Raw genomic sequence first — 20311 nt, forward strand, 5'->3', positions numbered from 1 at the left:
CATGGAACACAGAATATATTTCAAAAAAACCTTTGCTTTGAAATAAAGGACACGATTACTACACACAGTCACCTTTAATTCACATTCCTGGAATGGCCTAACTAGGTGGCTCAGTGGTTCAGATGCTGAGCTTGTCAGTCAGACAAGTTCGGCAGTTCGGATCCCTAGTACAGGTCTCCTGTGTGAGCAGGGTTGGACTAGATGACCTCCAAAGTCCCTTGCAACTCTGTTACTATTACTGAGTAAGGCAAGTAGTTCTGAGAATTTTGCATAAGAGAGTAGCATATCCTTGTCCTTTTTCTTCACAAGAGCGTAAAAAAAAATGCAGCTTCCCTGGCTTCAGTTGAATCCCAAGGAAAGAAATTATGAAGAAACTGCTCCTGGTGAGCTTTTTTTTTTTTTTTTGACAAATTTTTCCACCATATCCACTAAGGGAGACAAGTCCTTGATAAACAGTTGGGAGAATTTCTCTTCCTTTTGAGAAATTCAGAGTTAGTGCTCACACACTTCTCTGCTTACACATTGTTGGGGAATTTCAAAAGGCCATTGGTGCCCAGTTTCAGTGTGAAGGGACTTCAGAGTGAAAAACTTTCTGCTCTCTGTCTGATATTTTCGCTCTTCAAACTCTCTTTTCGTTGCAAACGGCTGAAGGGAAAAACTGTCTTTACTTCCACCGTAAATTACTGGATGCAATGAGAAAAAGAAATCTGAGAAACTCTTAATACTCAGACAATTCTTGTTTGAGACACATTTGAACAATTTGGGAGGTGAAATCTAGGATACCAGGTTAGAGAAGTTCAGTTTGGGAAACTTTTGCACAAAAATTGCTATCTGCTTAACTTTTCAATTGAAACTAGTGCACAATTCACAAGATGCTTGATTTTGCACAGAGCTTGTCCTTCATTTCGTCGTCTTAATCTTTACTGTGATCTAGCAGCACTGTGATCTAGGAACATCACAGTTCTAGCCCTGGAGTTTGCCACCTTCACTTCAAAATCCTTAGGTACACACAAGGGGAAAGCACTGTGTATTTTTCATCTCTGCAATTGATGAGGCAGCCCTGGAAGCTGAGGTTGCTTCAAGCATACTTTGTACTCGCAATAAAAAGTTGAATCAAATCACAGTTTTACAACATACTTTTTCCAGCTTAGGTAAAGTGTTCAAAATCTTGTAACATGACTTCTGTTTATCATAAAGTGGCAGAACCAAGGTAATTACAATCGTCTAACTTCAGTCTTGAACCTGCTCTCCTCATCACACCTTTCTCCATTGCCACCTGCTGGGCTCTACGTTCCTTGCCGTGCTCATATCTGCAAAAACATCAGCACAAGAAGCTCTCTGCTCCAACTAAAATTGGACAAATGGAGATCTGACTTGTATGACTATTTTAGCTACAGAAAACAAGCCTGAGCCAGATACAGGTAGTCTTCAACTTAGAATACAATTGAGACCAGAATTCCCATTGCTAAGCAAAGACCAATTTTATGTCTTTTTTGCCATGATGGGTAAGGGAATCATTGTGGTTGTTAAGTGAACCATGCAGTCATTAAGCAAATCCAGCTTCTCCCATTGACCATGCTTGTCAGAAGTTGGCTGAGAAGCTCACAAATGGCAATCACATGACCCCGAGCTTTGCAACCATCGTAAATACATTCTACTTGTCAAACACCCAAATTTTGATCACATGACCATGGAAATGATTGTAAGTGCAAGGACCAGTTGTAAGTCGGTTATTTCAGTACTGTTGTAACTTTGAATGGTCGCTATATGAATGGTTGTAAGTTGATGACTATAAGTTGTAAATTGATGTATAAACGTCAGAGTCAGGACACATCACTTGGCCAAGGTAATGTCAAAATATGCCAGTATGTTTTCCTAGCTAACTTATAACCGGGTTCACCATATTAATGCCAGTTTCAATCCTTAGCAGACCATGCGATTCAGGGTGGGTTAATATTATTGATTGTCCTCAGGGAAAAGAACTGTCCCATGACAATTGTATACTCTAACATGATCGGTCCTTAAAATACATTCCATTTTCAGGCTTACTAAAAGGCAGATAAAGGCAAAACTGGAATTATAGAAACCAACTTCTACCAGAATTCAATAAATACCTTTGAATGGGCCAAAGAGTTATCCCTCAAGCCAAATTCAAAGAACAATGCATTCTGCTTCATAGCAATAGCACTTAGACTTTATATACCGCTTCACAGTGCTTTCACAGGCCTTTCTAAGCGGTTTACAGTGTTAGCATTTTACCCACCTAGGAAGGATGGAAGGCTGAGTCAATCTTTTGTTCAGAATCGAACTGCTGGCAGTTGGCAGAATTAGACTGAAATCCTGCATTCTAACCACTGTGTCACCACGGTGTGCACAACAGCTCCAAAATTACTTCTAATACATTGGCATCAGACAAATTTTTTGAGTTAAAAATAAATGACTTCTTTCCTTCAGCAAGTCATATCAATGGCATAAAAAGACACCGTCATTTTTTAAAAGAGCTGAAAGAAGAATGGCAGAGGCAGCATTTATCATCAATATTTCTTCTGTCCTACAAATTACCTCTGCTCAGGTCTGCTTTTTTTTGTTTGTTTGTTTGTCTGAAGCATCTCAAAAGCTTTCAGGATGTATTTGATAAGGACAATAGTGGGATGAGTATGCACACCTATGAGCAGCGCTGCATCAGTCATATCCCTTTCATTTGGCATTTGGAGATGCCTGAGATGATCAGTGATTTCTGTTCTGTTTTCTTTAAAAGTTTAGGGTCATGAGTGATATATCTGGATTTTTGTTTCCAATGCTGGTGTAAACACAACTATTAATGTAGAGATGTCTACTGTAGTTCCTATTGTTTGATAGTTGTGTTTCCACTAGCATTGGAAACAAAAACAGAACAGAGATCACAGAACATATCAGGACATACATTTATATTACAGTGATCTGGCCACATACATTGGAAATGAAAATTCTTTTCTATATGTTCCCTAATCAAGTGAACGAGGGCATGCTCAATTCATCCATGAAAGGGGGAGGGGGGATTTGGCCAAATATCTGTTTCAAAAGGGGTCAACCGTGGTGGCTTTTTATTGCCTTAAGTTTGAGGCTATGCCAGAATACAGAACCATCTTTCACAAATCAAGAAATAATAAGACATTTCCTTCCTGTTGCACTGCACCCTATGTGACTTTTTTCATTATCATGTTTTCAGATTTTTACAAAGCAAACCTAATTAAGAAGCTCTCTCATTAGTCTTCCAGAAAAATTAGCACAGCTTATGCTAATTGCTCCTGTAAAATTTAATAAACTCATTGAAATGGGAATAGTCTAATGAGGTTTTATTTATTGAACTAGAATAACTATATGGGAGAAAAGAGGTTAGGACATAAGAATATCCAATGTAGCAATAAAAATACAATGTATTCCAGCCCTGCCTAGGAATTTTATGGCAAACCTTTTAAATTCAAATTGGAGGCACTATCGGTTTGGAATATAGTAACAGGAAGTAGTTTCCTCTTCTTTTTTTCTTTCTTTTTTTTTCTGCTACTAGGTTGAACATGTACTGTGCCCCTTGTAATAGAGATGGCTGAATATCAAGTTGTTTTGCATCATTGTGCATCCTCTAAAGATGTGTCACTTCCTCATCTTCATGAAATTACATGCAGTTTTATAGAATGGTGTGGGGGGGGAGGTTGTCTGAAAAGCACCACTCCTTTAAATAATAGTTGTGAAGCAGATTCTACCACGCTGTTGTATATTCTACAAAGTGCAGATTGTTTCTGTCAAAAGACAAGCAGGAGAAAATGCACAAAGGACTAGATCACTGGGATTGAGGGGATTATCTGATATTATTAGCATTTTGGAGATTAATATATGGTCACGTTTGATACAGTAAGCTTTAAAATGTATCGCTGGACATTTCACTTTTGATGTGTTGATGTATGCATTTGTGCTGGAACTTGTACATGATGTAACCAAAGGATCCCTATGTGTGTAAATGAGTGTCACACATACACATTTTCTGTTAACTTCCAGGTTTGTGTTTTTTAACTGAATTGGTGGGGGGGGGGGAAATCCTAGATTCAGTTTTTACATTTCCAGATATAGTGGCAAAAGTAGATCACTACAAAACACAACATGGTTTTAAGTCATTTTGACTGCAATTTGTGGTGGTAAAAGGCACCTCTCTAAAAACGTATGAGTTGCATTCAATACCAAACCTATGAGATTCTGCCTCCCATCCCGCCCCCTCCCTCCCAATCCATGAACTGCTTTGGCCATGACACAATTCTAGCATGCTCCTTTAAATGCAATCCTTTCCCAACCTGCCTTCTGCAACCTTCAAAAAATCTGATGCCTTCCAGGTATGTTGGGATTATGATCTCATCAATCTCAAGTGCTGTGGCCAATGGCCATGTTGACTGGGAATTATGTTCATTGCAGTTCCAATGGTGGGCACCAGATCAGAGAAGATTAATCAGGAAACAGTTATGAGAGGGGCTCAGAAAGCTCTCACTTAATACAGTATACAACACTTATAGCTCATATTGTGATAAATTAGTGTAAGAGTTACATGACAGCAAAAGAAGGTATTATAGAAATATCCACTACCCAATAGAAGAGAATCTATTACAAGTAGCAGTAGAAGTGAGTTTAGTACATATATGGTTAGGGATGGCCACAGGGCATACAGCTGCCCCAGTCCCTAGCTGATGGTCATGGTAATTAACGCTCTGGGGAGCTGAAGTCCAAAATATCTGGAAGATATCAGATCTCCTATCCAGAGATCTGATATAGTAACAAATATATCCTCTAGTAGCATTTAATCCTGGATATTCACAGCATTTGTAAGAGATTGCCGATATTTATACATCAAAGGTGTTATTCATTAATTTTCAAATAATCTATAGTAGTATATAACATGTGGTCTGTGTTTGTCCTTACACACACACAAAAATAGTTCACCAGGCATTCCTCAAACCAAATTATATAAATGTAGATAAAGGAAGATCATCTATACATAGAAATGGGTACATGATTTCAATATGGCCTCTGCCTGCTTACATGTAACAGCCAAGGTCACCATTTTGTGTTAAAGTTACTTCAGGCCAAATAGGTTGCACATTCTGCCAGGCATAAGCCTCTCTAAACCCTCTTTCTTTATCCTATAAAGGATCACTTGGCAGTAAACAAACAAACAAACAAAAAAAGCAAAGTATGGTTTTGCATATCAATTGGCATAATAGTTTATAATTTTATGCATGCAGGAGTGACAGCAGACTGCAACTCAACATATGTTCTGTGGCTCATGACAGCTTTTTAATGTTAACACAATTGGTGAAGTATTCCGTTTTAAATGTGAGTTCCATGCAGATTGCTTTACGTTTTTTAAAAATCAAGAGGGGAAAATTACACTAGTAAATGTCACTCGTCTCACCAGAGCCACCAACTGTACAAAGTACCTACTTTCTTTTGCGTAAATGTTTGAACTATCCCTGGCCAAGAAAAAGGTTTTAAGTACCCTACTGGGACAGATGCTAAGCGGCAACAATAGAAGCCACACTAATGCAATTCAGGTAACCCAATCCTGTTTCAAAAACACAGGCAATGCTAATTACAGCTCGGCTGAGTCAAATTTCTTGTGCCACTGCAACCCACAGGAACAGGTCAAAATCACATGTTATTCAAACCACAGTTATATCAAACTTCTCTATCAAAATCAGCACTTGAAACCAAGACAGGAATTTTCAAAGATTAGCCAGTTCATATTCAAAGTGGCTGACAAGGCAACATTTGTAAGAGTAAACCTTACAAATGAAAATAAGCAAGATTTTTAGTTTCACGAAAAATCTTTATGAAGCAACTAAAAGTACTGCATGATCAAAGTCTGTACAATTATGGTATGGTGGATCACCAGACCAAGAGCTGTGAGGAAAACAGAAGACAGAAAGGATAGTCTGGATAAAAAAATAAAAACATTTCTTAGTAAAAAGCACAAAACAAGCGCTTTGCTTGTTTGCTTTGCTTATATAATTTAAGCAATCTTTGCAACACAACAAATCAAGAAACTTCTATTCATCTACATTTCTCAGTGCACTGGAAGCAGAAAATAATAGTTATCAGCTTCATAAAATGAAGGATTTTAAATCATGGTTTAAAATGAGATTTTATCATGGTTTCTTCTCAGTTTAAACAACAATAGAAATTTATTTTTGTCTGTTTATGTTCTGGGAAAATGAAAGAGGATTTCAAGGATCTTTTGAATACAAAAATACAGCAGACAGTGCCATATTTAATATCTTATAGCTCTCCAATAATTTCTTAATTATTTAGCTACTACAGGAATGCCAGAGTCTGGATCTAGCCTAGAATGATTACACAGAATCCCACAATGTACCCAAAAAAAAGTTTCCTCAACACTTAATGTGCAATTGATACATTATGTAATGTCAGTTGGAATTTACTTAAAACATTTACTTACTCTACAAAATTATATAGTTTTTTGTTTTTTTTTTAAAGGAGAGAGAGAAAACTGTACTAAAAGCACAACGGGAAGTAAATTCTGTTGAGCTAAATGGAGCTTCCTCCCTAATATGCATGTTTAGAATTATACATAAGAGGCAATTATTGCTTTTACATCATGTTTTCTCGTCACAGAACAACATAATTTCACTACATTTCAGTACACATCTAGTACAACTCAACAAAGAAATGTTTATGAACTGAACACAGTTTACAATATCTTTGATGCCTTCCCCTAACCTTATGTTCTCCGGCTATGTTTGGACCACAGCTCCCAGAATTCCCAACTGCCCTGGCTACAAATCTGGAATTGACAGACCCAATTCATCTGAAGGGTGACAATAAGGTAGATCTAGATTTATTTATTTATTTATTTATTTATTATTTAAATTTGTATACCGCCCTTCTCCCGAAGGACTCAGGGCGGTGAACAGCCAAAATTAAAATACATGCAATATAAAATTTAAAATAATTTAAAAGCAGAATTAAATCGAATTGTAGATAATACAACAAGGGACATTTGATTCTAAACTGATCCAGCAGCCTGCTTAGCTGATGGCATTCAGTATCAGCTCTGCATGGTCACCTAACTCTCACAGAGTAATTGGTGACACTGTAACAGTTTATCATATGTTTCTGTATGACAAGGTTCAATAATTAAAATGTAAAAAAGACTATTTGGTGACAGCCCAGCCTAATTTGCAAGCCTGCTGCGTGCAAATTATATAGACCAACTCGGTGAATTTATTGTTCTATAGTGATTTATTCAGTCATGCCAGATTAGTAATTTGGGTTGGTTTAGAAGCCATAATAATTAAGACAGATAAAATGAATTAATCAACTAACAATACAATCAAAACTGCACTCGAACCAAAGGGAACAAGCTGGAGACCTTAAAGAAGAAGGGAGAGGAAAAGAGACTTGAGGTGGGGGGGGGAGGGATCTTAAGTTTGCCCATCTCTTAATGCACAAATAAAATAAACCTTACAATTTAGATGGATTGCATCCAAGAGCACTACTGTAGCTAAAAAGTGATAATGCTTCAAACATTTTTCAAAGTAAAAAGTTAAATATTTATAAGCACCCAACCACATTTCATAAATCACTAACTTATTATTTTATATTCCCGATGCTTTCCCAGGCACAGCATGCGAATCAAGGCACGGAAAGTTGCAGAGAAAAATATCCTCCACATGAACATGAATCAGAGTTTCTCACCAGAACCATCCACCAAGCCCTCCCTCCCCCAGTTCCACCCCATCTGGCCTTTCCCAGAGAATCAAAACCTCACAGCCTCGCCAATTCCAAACAAACCACAAAATGACGCCCACAGACAAGCATCGCTCTTCGGCCATTAGCAATACAGGACAGACGTTCCAGTAATAACGTGGTGCAACGAACAAACAGACAAATACACTCTCTCAAAATAAATCTACACCAAAGAACGGCAGCCCTTACCTGTCAATTATCACCGGATCTGAAGGAGTCTCATTTCTGTTGCCGCAGCTTTTCTTGTCACAACAGCGGCTATGGAACAAGAAGGAGAGGATTTAGTGCAGCTATTACACTCTAAAAACCATCATTACAGATACAGAAAGGATGGTATTGCTGGCTAGAGTTACCGCTCTCTCCCTGCCTGGAAATCAGTCGAATACGGTAGGTCACATATGGGTTAATTGCTAGGTTTGACTTCTTTCACAGCTGGCACACAACAACTGCCACATACACGCAGAAAAGGGAAAAGGGAGAACACAACTTTTACAGTTCATAATGCTAGGTTTCTAGGCTGATACTAATGACCTCCAAGTACATTGCAGATGGTTCAAGGTGCCCTCAAACAAGGGTAGTAGCAGCCACCCACAGGGAAGCAAGAAAAGATTCTGTGCAATGATTTTTTTTGCCCTTCAAAATCTTGAAAAATCTCAGTGTTTTCCAAATGAACAGACATCATGATTCCAGAAATCTTTCTGAATGAAAAGAGCAAAAAGATGCCCAGAATCCCAGATTATGAGCCAACAACTTTAAAAAAAGCATAGCAAATGTAATAGTTCCCAGAGATATTTATTTAAACTAAAGAAAATAATGAAATAAATGCAATGTAATCATAAGTGGCAGATCTGTATTTACAGTACTGTTGCATATCATAATATAGTTCCATACATGATATAATTCTGCTCCAACATATCCCCTCCCCCCATCCTACCCCAAATACTGAAAAAGGGTCAGATTGCATGGTTTGTTTGTTTCCCCCCCCCCCCCCGCCCCACTGTTGCTATTCTGGGGAAATTATCATATTTACTTGAAAGGAAGATAAAGCTCAGTTAAACATACACACAGACACTGCTAAAATTATATTTTAAAAGCCTAATTTTCTATTAGTGAAGTGAAACTAAAATTAATTTGACTTCCATCATAAAGGTAAGTTGTTGAGGAAAGGGGAAATGTATTTATTTTTTCTCTTTCAGATAAATATAGTAAATGCCAGGACTATTATGCCATTAGGTAAAATCAACAAAGCCAGAATAGAATCCCTTTTCCTCCACTTTTTATTGAGACAAATAAAGGAAGACTTTAGTTCATAAAGACTAAAAAATATGGCACGAACAAAATCTGACTGGCACCATAAATCTTGCAAAAAATTAGCACTTTCTGCAACCCTATTCTAATTTTGTAATAGTTTGGATTATCTTTCCCATAAAATGACCCCCCTCAACCAGGTGTCATGGCCTTTGGTTATTGAAGATGATGGGAATTAACATCAAGTATCTTAGGGAAAATATTAACAAACCAGAACACAGGGAAATAATTCAGAGACTTTTCACAGCAGACCAGTTCTCATATCAGACTAAGCCTGAAAAATGGCTTAGAGGTGAAATATCATGCATACCAGCTGGTTTGGTCCATAAATTCATATAACCTGGTAGCCAAATGGAAGATTCTTCTGCCTGGGAGAAGGCAGAGACTTATCCAGGCAGTTGCCAGGAGTCAAGACTAATTGAAAGGCAAAGAAGACAGAAGAGGAGGAAAAGGAGATGGAAGCTAAAACCACAAAATCTCTCAGAAACAAGCAAAAAAGCAAAAAAACCCCACAGAACAATAGATTTGGAAGGGGACTTGGGGTCTTCTAGTCCAACTCCCTGCTCAAGCAGAAGACCCTATACCAGGGGTGGGCAAATGTGGCTCTTTTACAACCTGTGGACTTCAACTCCCAGAATTCCTGAGCCAGTTTAGCTGTCTCAGGAATTCTGGGAGTTGAAGTCCACAGGTTGTAAAAGAGCCACATTTGCCCACCCCTGCCCTATACCATTCTGGACAAACCTCCAGTGATGAAACACCCACAAATAAATAAAATAAATAAGAAATGAATATTATATTATTGTTTCAATCACCTTTTTAAATTCTGGATAATTGCAGAATTAATAAGTTAACAGTGAATGAAAGTATTAACTTCAGTTTACAGCAGACAAAGTAAAATCCATTGAGAAATCCACTCCAGAACTTACTCATCATTTTTGTTTTAAACAGCTGTCTAAAGAATGAACAGTAAAGGTAGACAGGTTCTGGTTTGTACCGCATTGAAATTGTAAGTGTATCAGGTAGTTTTAGGAAAGTTATTTCCTTGAAACCTGCCCCTCCACAGACATATATAACAGCTATGAAATTCTAGAAAAATATTCATCACATTAGTATGTCATTAGAAATTAAACTGAATACAGAAAATTGTGGATTTGGAGCACATTCTCATGATGAGCCAAATGTACAGCACATTTTGTAAATAAGTTTCTGAAGTTATTTCTGCTACCTTCCACGCATGCAGAGCAGCATAAGCTGGCATGAGAACATGTTCTCCTTTATGAGGCAATTGTGAAAGGAACCATGGCTTACAGTGACGCAGAATGAAATTCTAATCCAGTTTGGCTTTCCAATCAGACTCATCTATGATTTTTCTTCCTTGACATGTTTCTCTTTGTTTCCTTCTCTTCAGAGGATCCCTATTCGTGAACATTCCATTTTGATGATATAAACTTATAATTTTATTATACTGTTAGTCTTGATCAAAGGCACTGTTGAAAGTTGTTTAGGAATTATGTATCTATAACAAGCTATTTTGAAGCACAGGCCTTCACTGTTTCATTTCTGGAATGAAGAAATTTCATCTTAGAGGGAGCAAGCTGTCTTTCACACCATATGGCTAATGGTAGTGCATAGCAATTAGCTGGGCTGATTAATGGGGAACAGACTCTAATTTTATGCTTATAATTGAAACTGCATTTGGACCCCTGTTGCAGATTCAGCACATCCCAATCTGCGCTTACCACAGTTAGAAAGCCAGTGGCAGCAAATCTAGGAATGTGTAAGCAACAAAACCCAAGTTTCCTTATTTGTCAAAAATATGGTTGCAATACACTCGATCAGAGATTTGTGGGATAACATTAGGCAGCCTCATATAAGTATACTATTATGATGACCTTCTGTGAACATCTCAGAACACTAAAATTGAACCTAGATATTTTAAGATATTTGCTTCTTGTTTTAAGTAAAAATCAGGATGGTTTTTTTTTTTTTCCAGTTTGCTTATGTGGCTTTGCAAAACAGAGAAAAACAATAAAGATCTATTGAAATCAGCAATACATCTAAATGGTGGCAACACTGAGTAAAGGGTTTTCAAGTCAAGAGACATCAGCAGCATTGGAACTGCTTGCCAATGTAAAGGTAGCTGAAATAATCATGGGTTTTTCCCTAATCTATGAATAGCTCTATATCTTACCTCCACCTTGACTGCTTTTTTTTGTAATGCTAATTTTTGATTATATACTATATAGGACTTGTCTTATGAGTTCTTTTTAAATCTCTATGACTATGTAAGGCACTATATAAATGCATAAACAAATAATAAACTTGGATTATACTGGAACTGCACGTATGTATTGTATGTATGTATGTATGTATGCATGTATGTATGCACTACTACAAATCTTCTCATAGTTCCTATCACCATCTCCTCCCACTTATGACTATATGACTGTAACCTTGTTGCTTGTATTTTTACGATTTATATTGACTGTTTCCTAATATTTGATTGCTTATTTGTACCCTATGACTATCATTAAGTGTTGTACCTTATGATACTTGATGAATGTATCTTTTCTTTTATGTACACCGAGAACGTATGTACCAAGACAAATTCCTTGTGCGTCCAATCACACTTGGACAATAAAGAATTCTATTCTATTCCATTCCATTCCATTCCATTCCATTCCATTCTATTCTATTCTATGTATTTATGTACTCAGACACTTTTTGGCACACCTGATTCTGTTGACACAACACTTGAAGATTTTGGTCGATGCTAAAATTCTATACACAAGTAATGGGAAATTGTTTTCCTATCTAAAAAAGAACATAAGGCAAGCTACTCTCCAATAATACTAAGACTAAGTGATTACAAGACAATTATCTCCTGTTTTTTTATTAACATCAGAAACTTGGACATCTACTAAAAACCTGTCGAATATTTACCAATTTACATTCTGCCTAATCCTTTTTCTGCGATATTAGCTTATCCATCCATGTTAATGTCATCTACAGCTCTTACTGACCTTCCCCCAACTTTTCTTTTGTTCAAATCTTTCTGAACATGATAAATAATATAAAACCAAAGAATAGTGTTCCTTATGTTGTACTTCATTCCAGGAACTGTTTAATGAATTTTACTTGGTATAGTTAATACAACTGCTAGTCACAAATCCATGAAGTTACTCCCAGATACTTTGAACTAGAAACAGGTAAACAAGTGTTCAAGAATACAAAAACATCTAATAAGTACATATATTGCAGGAGAGCTAAGAGGTCATTATTAAAGAATGGCAGCAACTGTTGCATATCAAAATGAGTCCTATTTATAGGAAAATCAAGTTTCAAAATTCTTGCACCTCCCTCTGAGCAATGCAACATGCTAGATATTTCTATCTTTTGTGTGAGAGACACAGTTTCCATCAGTCTTGTTCAAGGTAATAGACTGCTTTATTATCAAACTTTTTAATCTTCTCTGTGTGGGAACTAGCATCTAGCTTACTAGATTTTCCTCTATTGGATTTCTGCCTATCACCTAAGCAAAATATAGTTTGTGGCCAAAAAAACTGAGTATCAACTGTAAAGAGGCCACATTTCACTTTGAGAATTCAGACCATTACTGAAGTACTATATACCATAACTAGATTTCTTTAAAATCAGGAAGTGTTGAATAAATCATAATGGCCTGATTCACACACAATTTAAACCCAGAATAGTGGATTCACAAATCACACTAATCCAACAACAACAAAAACCTCAAAAAAACATTATAATTTAACTTGATATATACACTCAGTCACTGAGTCATACTTCAGGTCACTTAATCTGGAAAACATTATTTCCCTTAAAATTTCATTATATGAATAATTCTTGAAATATATGATAATGCTAATTTCATTTAATGGGTGAGCCACAACTGATAAACTACGTTGATGAGCCTTACTTATAAAAAGCAAACTTTCTCAAATTTGTGCTCTACAGTTGTGTTTGATGCAACTCTTCTTAACCCTGGACAACCTGGAGTAAAAAAAAAACATTTTCCAAAGCAACAAAAAGACAGTAGGCTGAGGAAATTAAGCAGTCCAAAAGGAGGGAGGGGCTGATCCTGGCCTATTCTTTTAGCACAATTTCTATAATTTATGCACTTGAATTTTAAAAAAATAATCCGTTTTCATTCCTGAAATCATCAGCTGTCATAATTTGTGCCACTGAACGTATCTGAGCTGCTAATTGTTGCTGATTTAGCTATTATTCATAGCTACACAAACCAATTCAACCACTGGCTGCTGAAGTATGATCCTTCATCATCCCCAAAGATGAAATGCATATTTGTTAATTAAAAGGGGAAGAAGATTGTGCTTGAATCACCCAGGGGGACTCATCTTGCTCAGTTCACTTTATACCTGATTCTATGAAGCTGGGTCTGAATACAGAATCACATTGAAAGTTGGGGGAGAGGGGTACACAACAAGCATAACCTTTACAAAGGTCCAACAACCCAAGAGTCTGCTTGAATTGAGCAACCAATAAACTTGGACAGATAAAGTAGGTAGTCCTGCAGGTAGTCCTCAACTTACAAACATTCATTTAGCAACCATTCAAAGATACAAAAGCATTGAAAAAGTTACTTATAACTGGTCCTCACATTTATGACAATCACAGCATCCTATGGTCACATGATCAAACTTTGGATGTTTGGCATCCAGCTTGTACTTATGATGGTTGCAGTGTCCTAGGGTCGTGGGTTGGCCATCTGTGACCTTCCCAGCCGTTTTCAGAGTCAGTGGAGGAACCTGGATTCACTTAATGACCATATGACTCACTTAACAGTAATTGCAGTAATTCACTTAAGGTTGTAAATTCAGTTACAACTCACTTAATGACCTTGTTTAGCAACAGAAATTCTGGTTCCAACTGTTGTAAATCAAGGACTACCTGTATAGATTTCCTTCATGGACTACAGACCCTTCTTTTCACTCTGCCCCCACTACGTCCTTCATAAGTAGTCTACAAGACACATCCCTGCAGAAAATAAGGACCATGTTCTTGTTTACCTGAAGTATCAAAGGTTCAAAGGCTCTTATGAAAGCAATGACCTAATGGTTATAATTTTCCTAGTGAAGGTCATGTTGGATAAATGCTCATAAGTATCTGAGTTTCAGATGTTCTCTCTCTCTCTCTCTCTCTCTCTCTCTCTCTCTCTCAGAAACATTTTCCATGAGGATAAAGGTTCCAATCACTAAATGGCATTTTACTCCATATTATTCAAGATTAAGCTTGAATAAGGTCATTGAAACGAGATCATTTACCCTGTTTCCCCCAAAATAAGACATCCCCTGCAGGGGTGGGTTCTACTTACCTTTACTACCGGTTCGCAATGGGATCGTGCATGTGAGCGAGCGAAGCAAGCGCGCACGCCTTGCTTCTGCGCATGCGCAGATCGCCAATGACGACATCCGTGGTGGTGGGCGGGGCCTCCTGCCGTTTTACTACCAGTTCTTGCGAACCGGTCCAAACCAGGGGCAACCCACCACTGATCCCCTGATAATAAGACCAATCGGGCTTTTGAACGCATGGCAAATAAGGCCAAGCACTTATTTCAGGGTTCAAAAAAATATAAGACAGGGTCTTATTTTCGGGGAAACATGGTAGTGACACATTTGCTGATTATTACACTCACACTGAGCAGATTTGGTGGTTCTTCAAAGGAAAGTTGAGAATGCTTGAAATCCCAAAATAAATTTAGATTCAACCAAGCTTTGGAGAGAGAGAGAAAGGGGGAGGGGAGGGAGAGGGAGAGAGGGAGGGAGGGAGGGAGAGGGAGAGGGGGTGAGGGAGAGAGAGATATTTTTTCTTTGCTAATTAAGATATGACAGATTTTTCTTACCTGCACATTATTTCATGGGTGAGCAGAACTCTGCACATTTCTGGATTCTTGTCTTGGCCTTCATATATTATCGCCTAGAGGAAAAAGACAGGGGAATTTTATCTGAATAGTATTTTTATTTTTTTTGTCACAAAGTGAATGTAGTTGGAGAAAATGATCATTGTCACGGGACATGAATGCATAACTACGTTGCAAACCAGCGACCTCGGCATAAACAGACTGCATCCTTGAGGAGAAAAATAAAAACACAAAAATCCCATCTCAGGATTTGTTGCTGGAGAGCCCAGAAGCTGAACTGAGTAAGCTTCAATTCAGCATTCTTGCTTCTGTTTTAACCGTCACATTATGCACATCTTCTGAGCAGTGCACAGGACAGGGTTTTTTAGTAGTCAAGACAACCACAATGTTCTTTTCAATAAAACATAAACTTAATAGTGTTAAAAAAAAAAACCTCGAAAGACTCAGAACACTGGGGAGACTATTCATAAAATGAAAAGTGACTATATTTTTAATTCAAAAAAACATGGTTGTGTACTTAACTAGCTGCAGCTTGTGTACAGAACCTGATTCACAACTCCTGTCTGGTTAAATGTGCTAACAAATTAAAGGAAACTACATTCCTGTAAATGCAAATAAACAAGTTCTAGAAAACAAGAGGATAAAGCAGGATAGGCCTTTCAGTATCTTTCGAGCCTTGTCAATATAAAGAACTGACTTCCTACACCAGGGCTGTCAAACTCCTGGCCACGGCCACGCTCGGTTTAGCGAAGGTGAAAAAAGTCCCGATACGTCACGTGACGATGCTGTGACAACGTGAGGTTTGACACCCCTGTTCTAGACCAATGTTTCTCAACCTTGGCAGCTTGAAGATAAGTAGAACTTCAACTCCCAGAATTCCCTAGCCAACCAACTACTGAGCACAGCTAAAAAAGATAAACTACTCCATCTGTGTTTTGGTGATTGTCTTGGGTCAGTCAAGAACTGTCTGTCTTTGGGCTCCAGTTCCTTCTGTCTATATATCTTAGTTTTACTCACTGGCAGGCAACGTCAAAAGGGATCAGTCCCCTTGGAATCTTAAGAGTTCTGTTTTACTTTGATTATGTGAACACAGCCATAGCAGAGGTGGGTTTCAGCAGGTTCTGACCAGTTCTGGAGAACGGGTAGTGGAAATTTTGAGTAGTTTGGAAAACCGGTAAATACCACCTCTGACTGGCCCTGCCCCCATCTATTCTCTGCCTCCCGAGTCCCAGCTGATCGGGAGGAAATGGGGATTTTGCAGTAACCTTCCCCTGCCATGCCCACCAAGCCATACCTACCAAGCCATGCCATGCCCACCAAGCCACACCCACAGAACCGGTAGTAAAAAAAATTGAAACCCACCACTGAGCCATAGTGACCACAGGGCAAAGAAACTCTGTAGTTGCTTGTTTTGGCTTAGTTTGAAATGTGAGTCGTTCACCCATTGGGATTTAACACTGTGTGAGAACCAGCCATTATGGTCTGCTCAGTATGCTGTGGCTTAAAAACTCCTACTTTAGAAGCCACAAGGTGAAACTGGACTTCCTCTCCCTCTAAATTCAGTTGTGAATTGAAAGTTAATGCTTTCAATGTCCACCTACACTCTACTATACTATACTCTACTATATGGCAGACAGAGATTGGACTCTACGATTCTATAAAATGGACACAGGAATAGACTGTGAAGATTTAAAAAAAAAAAAAAGAGGCCATTTAGCCAAATGCAGCTTTTCCAGTGACAATTCCACTCTACAATTTAGGCAACATTTGTCTACATGGCAACCACAGATTCTTTATAAGTGCTTGCATTCTACACAACTCTAAACCATAACATGGCTCTGCATACAACCGTTTTGTCAGTGGGATGGGAAAGGAGAAATCTTCCTGGCAGCCCCCACCCGCTCCCTAGAAAATAGTTTGCTGTGCAACTATCAGCAAGCCCAAACGGGCACAGGTTTCACCTGATAATTGCCAACCAAACTGCCAATAAAGAATTGAGGCAAGGGACATGGCACCTATTGGCCAAAGGAAAGGAAAAGGCCATTTTGCTGAAATGTCTAGCAAGCAATTTATTGAGGTCCAATAAAAAGTGGCAAACAGCTTCATGCAGGGAACACCGCTGTGCAGAGGCTGATATTTTTTCCCGGGCTGAAGATCACATTTGCAATACTTAACCTTTCCTGCCATCTTGCTACCTTGTTAAAAGTCGACCATTAGTGAGTGCCTTTTACTAGGATGAGCAGTTACATTGGAGGGCAGGGGCTCCTGTGTTTTTTCTTTATTAGCATTCCCCAAGTTTGCTATACCAGATAGGAAAAGAGGCCTCTTCTCAAATTTGCTCCTCCTCAAGGCAACAGATGAAGGAATACAAGCCTTCTTGTCTGTTTATGTATCACAAATCACATCTTTTCACATTTCAAATCTTTCCTAATTTGCTCACAGTTCATATGTCAAAGAGATGATGTGGGTTTTTCTTCGTTTGTTTTTAATGCCTCCATTATAAATGCAATGATATTTCTAGATCTCCAAAACACTTCAGGAATCAATCACCTATGCCACAGTCCTCTAGAATGGAAAACCTAACCAAATGCCGCTTCCATCAACCCAAAATCCTATTACAGGTAGTCCTCGGCTTACAACAGTTTGTTTAGTGACCAAAGTTACAGTGGCACTGGAAAATGTGACTTATGAGGGTTTTTCACACTTACGACCATTACAGCATCCCCATGGTCACATGATCAAAATTCAGATGCTTGGCAACTGATTCATATTTATGACAGTTGCAATGCCCAGAGTCATGTGATCACCTTTTGAGTCCCTCTGACAAACAAAGTCAATGGAGAAGGCAGATTCGCTTAACAACCATACTATTAACTTAAGAACTGCAGTGATTCGCTTAACAACTGTGGCAAGAAAGGTCGTAAAATGGGGCAAAACTCAATAACTGTCTTGCTTCGCAACAGAATTTTTGGTTTCGATTGTGGTCATAAGTTGAGGACTACCTGTACTGACTCAGTCTTCCATCCTTCCGATCCATTTTATCGATGGAGGTCGATAAAATGAGGACCCAGATTGTTGGGGGAAATAGGCTGACTCTGTAAACCGCTTAGAGAGAGTTGTAAAGCACTGTGAAGCGTTATATAAATCTAAGTGCTATTGCTACTGTATTCAGATAATTCTCTTTCTTATATAAGCCTTTAAATTAGTTACCCTACCTGGGAGAATTTGGTCCATTCAACAGCTCAAGAGTGAATACTCCTCATGGATCCTACTCTTTCAAAATTCGTCTAAGTCTTTTTTAAAGACTTTTAAAATATAGTAAGAATTTGGGACCCTTCATCTCTTTGTGTGCTTACATTCAGGTATTTTATAACTCAGTATAGCTTGATATTCTGGTCCTGATTGGGCTCAGCGAGAAGACATTTCCATATTATCCGATGCCAACAGCATCACTCAGTCTTTTTTGGCACATCCTTTTTAAAGGAATAGAAAATCAAAATTCTACCTTTCAGACCAATGCCTCTGGTTATGGCCTCTTTAACATAAACAATCAATAAAACTCTCTAATACGTGTGGAGGTGGGGGGAGGGCTAAATTTAAACAGCCTTGGCCAACAAGCAGAAGCATCACATAACCCATAAAATGAGGTAATTTGGCACAGCTGTGACTTTGCCGTTGAAAAGGCTGCCCACTGAAGGCAAGAGGAAAAGGGAGGGGGGGCAGAACAGCAGTCATGAATCTCAGCCAGCGAAAGTAATTGCTTAAACATAGTATTATCACACTCCAGCACAGTACACTATATTTTAATAAGATTTAGTAGTGCCATAAATAATAGCATTGATGTTGCTGTAGTTTTGTACGGCATTGGATGCCAACCTTACTTTTTGAAACGAGAAACTCAAGCACAGCCTAAACGGCAGAGAGTTTGAGATCTTGAAGATATTAGGAATCTAACTCTGTGCCCTTCCAACCTTAAATAGGGTTTGGTACCCCAATATTCTACACCACTCATCCTATTCTCAGTGTATTTAGCATTTCTTGAAACTTACAACAGTCCCTGCCATCCCGCTGAGCTTCTTTGGAAAGTCAAACAAGGGAGTGCAGGGTCATCTTGCCACTCAGGAGCAAATGGAAAAAATCAACCCTTTGAAAGTGGCCCCTGCTTAGAATTCCCCACATCTTAAAAAGCAAATGCTTGTTACATAAGTAAGAGCACGTATGGAAGCACAACTAATGTTTTTAGTTGAACAAGAGGCCATGATTATGGCCTCTCCTGTGACCTGTCCAATGCAGGCAGAGGTGGTCACTGACCTCCCTGAACATCAGAGATGTAGAAGCTTCTTGGATGAAAAGCGAAACATCTTCAAAGAAAAACCAGAAAGTCTAGTTGCCTCTTGAAAAAGCACCTTTGGGACAATCCTGACCTGGATGACTAAGAATCTCCATAGACAGTAGACCCTGAGGTTAGAAGTGTTCATGGTGATCCAGCAATGGCTTGCAGAGGGGAGATTTCTGAGGTACAGCCAAGAATTTGTGTGTAAAGGTGTTGGCATGCTTATACGCTATAATGATACACTGAAATACCTCCAAATAATTACAAACGTAGAAGATGACCAGGCTGCTGAGCCCAAATGAGAACTAAGAGCAGTCCACCTTGAATTCCATTGACTCTTATCTACCACCAATTTGCTTTGACTGTTAGTAGTTCAGATTCTTGTAGAGAGTTTTAGCTTACAATAAACCTATATATTCAGTTGAACTGCCTAAACGTGATTTTATGTACTTTTCAAAACATCTGGGAAAATGATGAAGAAAATAAAGTTCTGGATCTAGATAATGACATGCAAATAAATCCTATGAAAATGCTAGGAACTGGTTTCAACATAATGTGTTGAGATTGATGCTTTAATCACTAAATAAGAATGCTATTTTTGTAAAATAGCAATCATAACACTTTTCTCATGCAAACAGGGGCTTATGCCAATCATTGAATACATACCTATATGCAGAATTTAACCCTGGTAAATAGCAAATCATATTTGTCGAAAGAAACATACTTCCACACATTTTCTATTGCACTCACTGGAAACTCTTTGATTACAATTGACTATACATCGTATCTTTAAAGTACCCTAGAATCCTTTAGAGATTGTTACAGTCAGAAAAAGGATGAAGAAGAGAAAAGGGGGGGGTATTATAATTGGATTCAAGTTCTTTCACTTTTTTAAAAAAAGTTTGATTCAAAGTTTTAAACCTTAAAAATACGACTAGGATAAAAAGGCATTGTGCGTGACCATTGTTATGGGGCAGATG

General features: G+C 38.2%; 1 protein-coding gene across 17 annotated transcripts in view; it reads right to left on the bottom strand.

The window, feature by feature from the left end:
• The window catches only part of EBF1 (EBF transcription factor 1), a 365951-nt gene that overhangs the window by 331318 nt on the left and 14322 nt on the right, over positions 1-20311 (bottom strand). For all 17 annotated transcript variants that reach the window (XM_034401475.3, XM_034401464.3, XM_034401454.3 and 14 more), the window contains exons 5-6: positions 14981-15054; positions 7978-8046 (exon numbers count right to left, since the gene is read on the bottom strand). In XM_034401475.3, coding sequence (XP_034257366.1) covers positions 7978-8046; positions 14981-15054 — 143 coding nt within the window. The remainder of the gene's footprint in view (positions 1-7977; positions 8047-14980; positions 15055-20311) is intronic.

The sequence above is a fragment of the Pantherophis guttatus genome, chromosome 2 (genome assembly GCF_059756535.1).
Source record: "Pantherophis guttatus breed Tessera chromosome 2, ASM5975653v1, whole genome shotgun sequence".
In the NCBI taxonomy this organism is placed as follows: Eukaryota; Metazoa; Chordata; class Lepidosauria; order Squamata; family Colubridae; genus Pantherophis; species Pantherophis guttatus.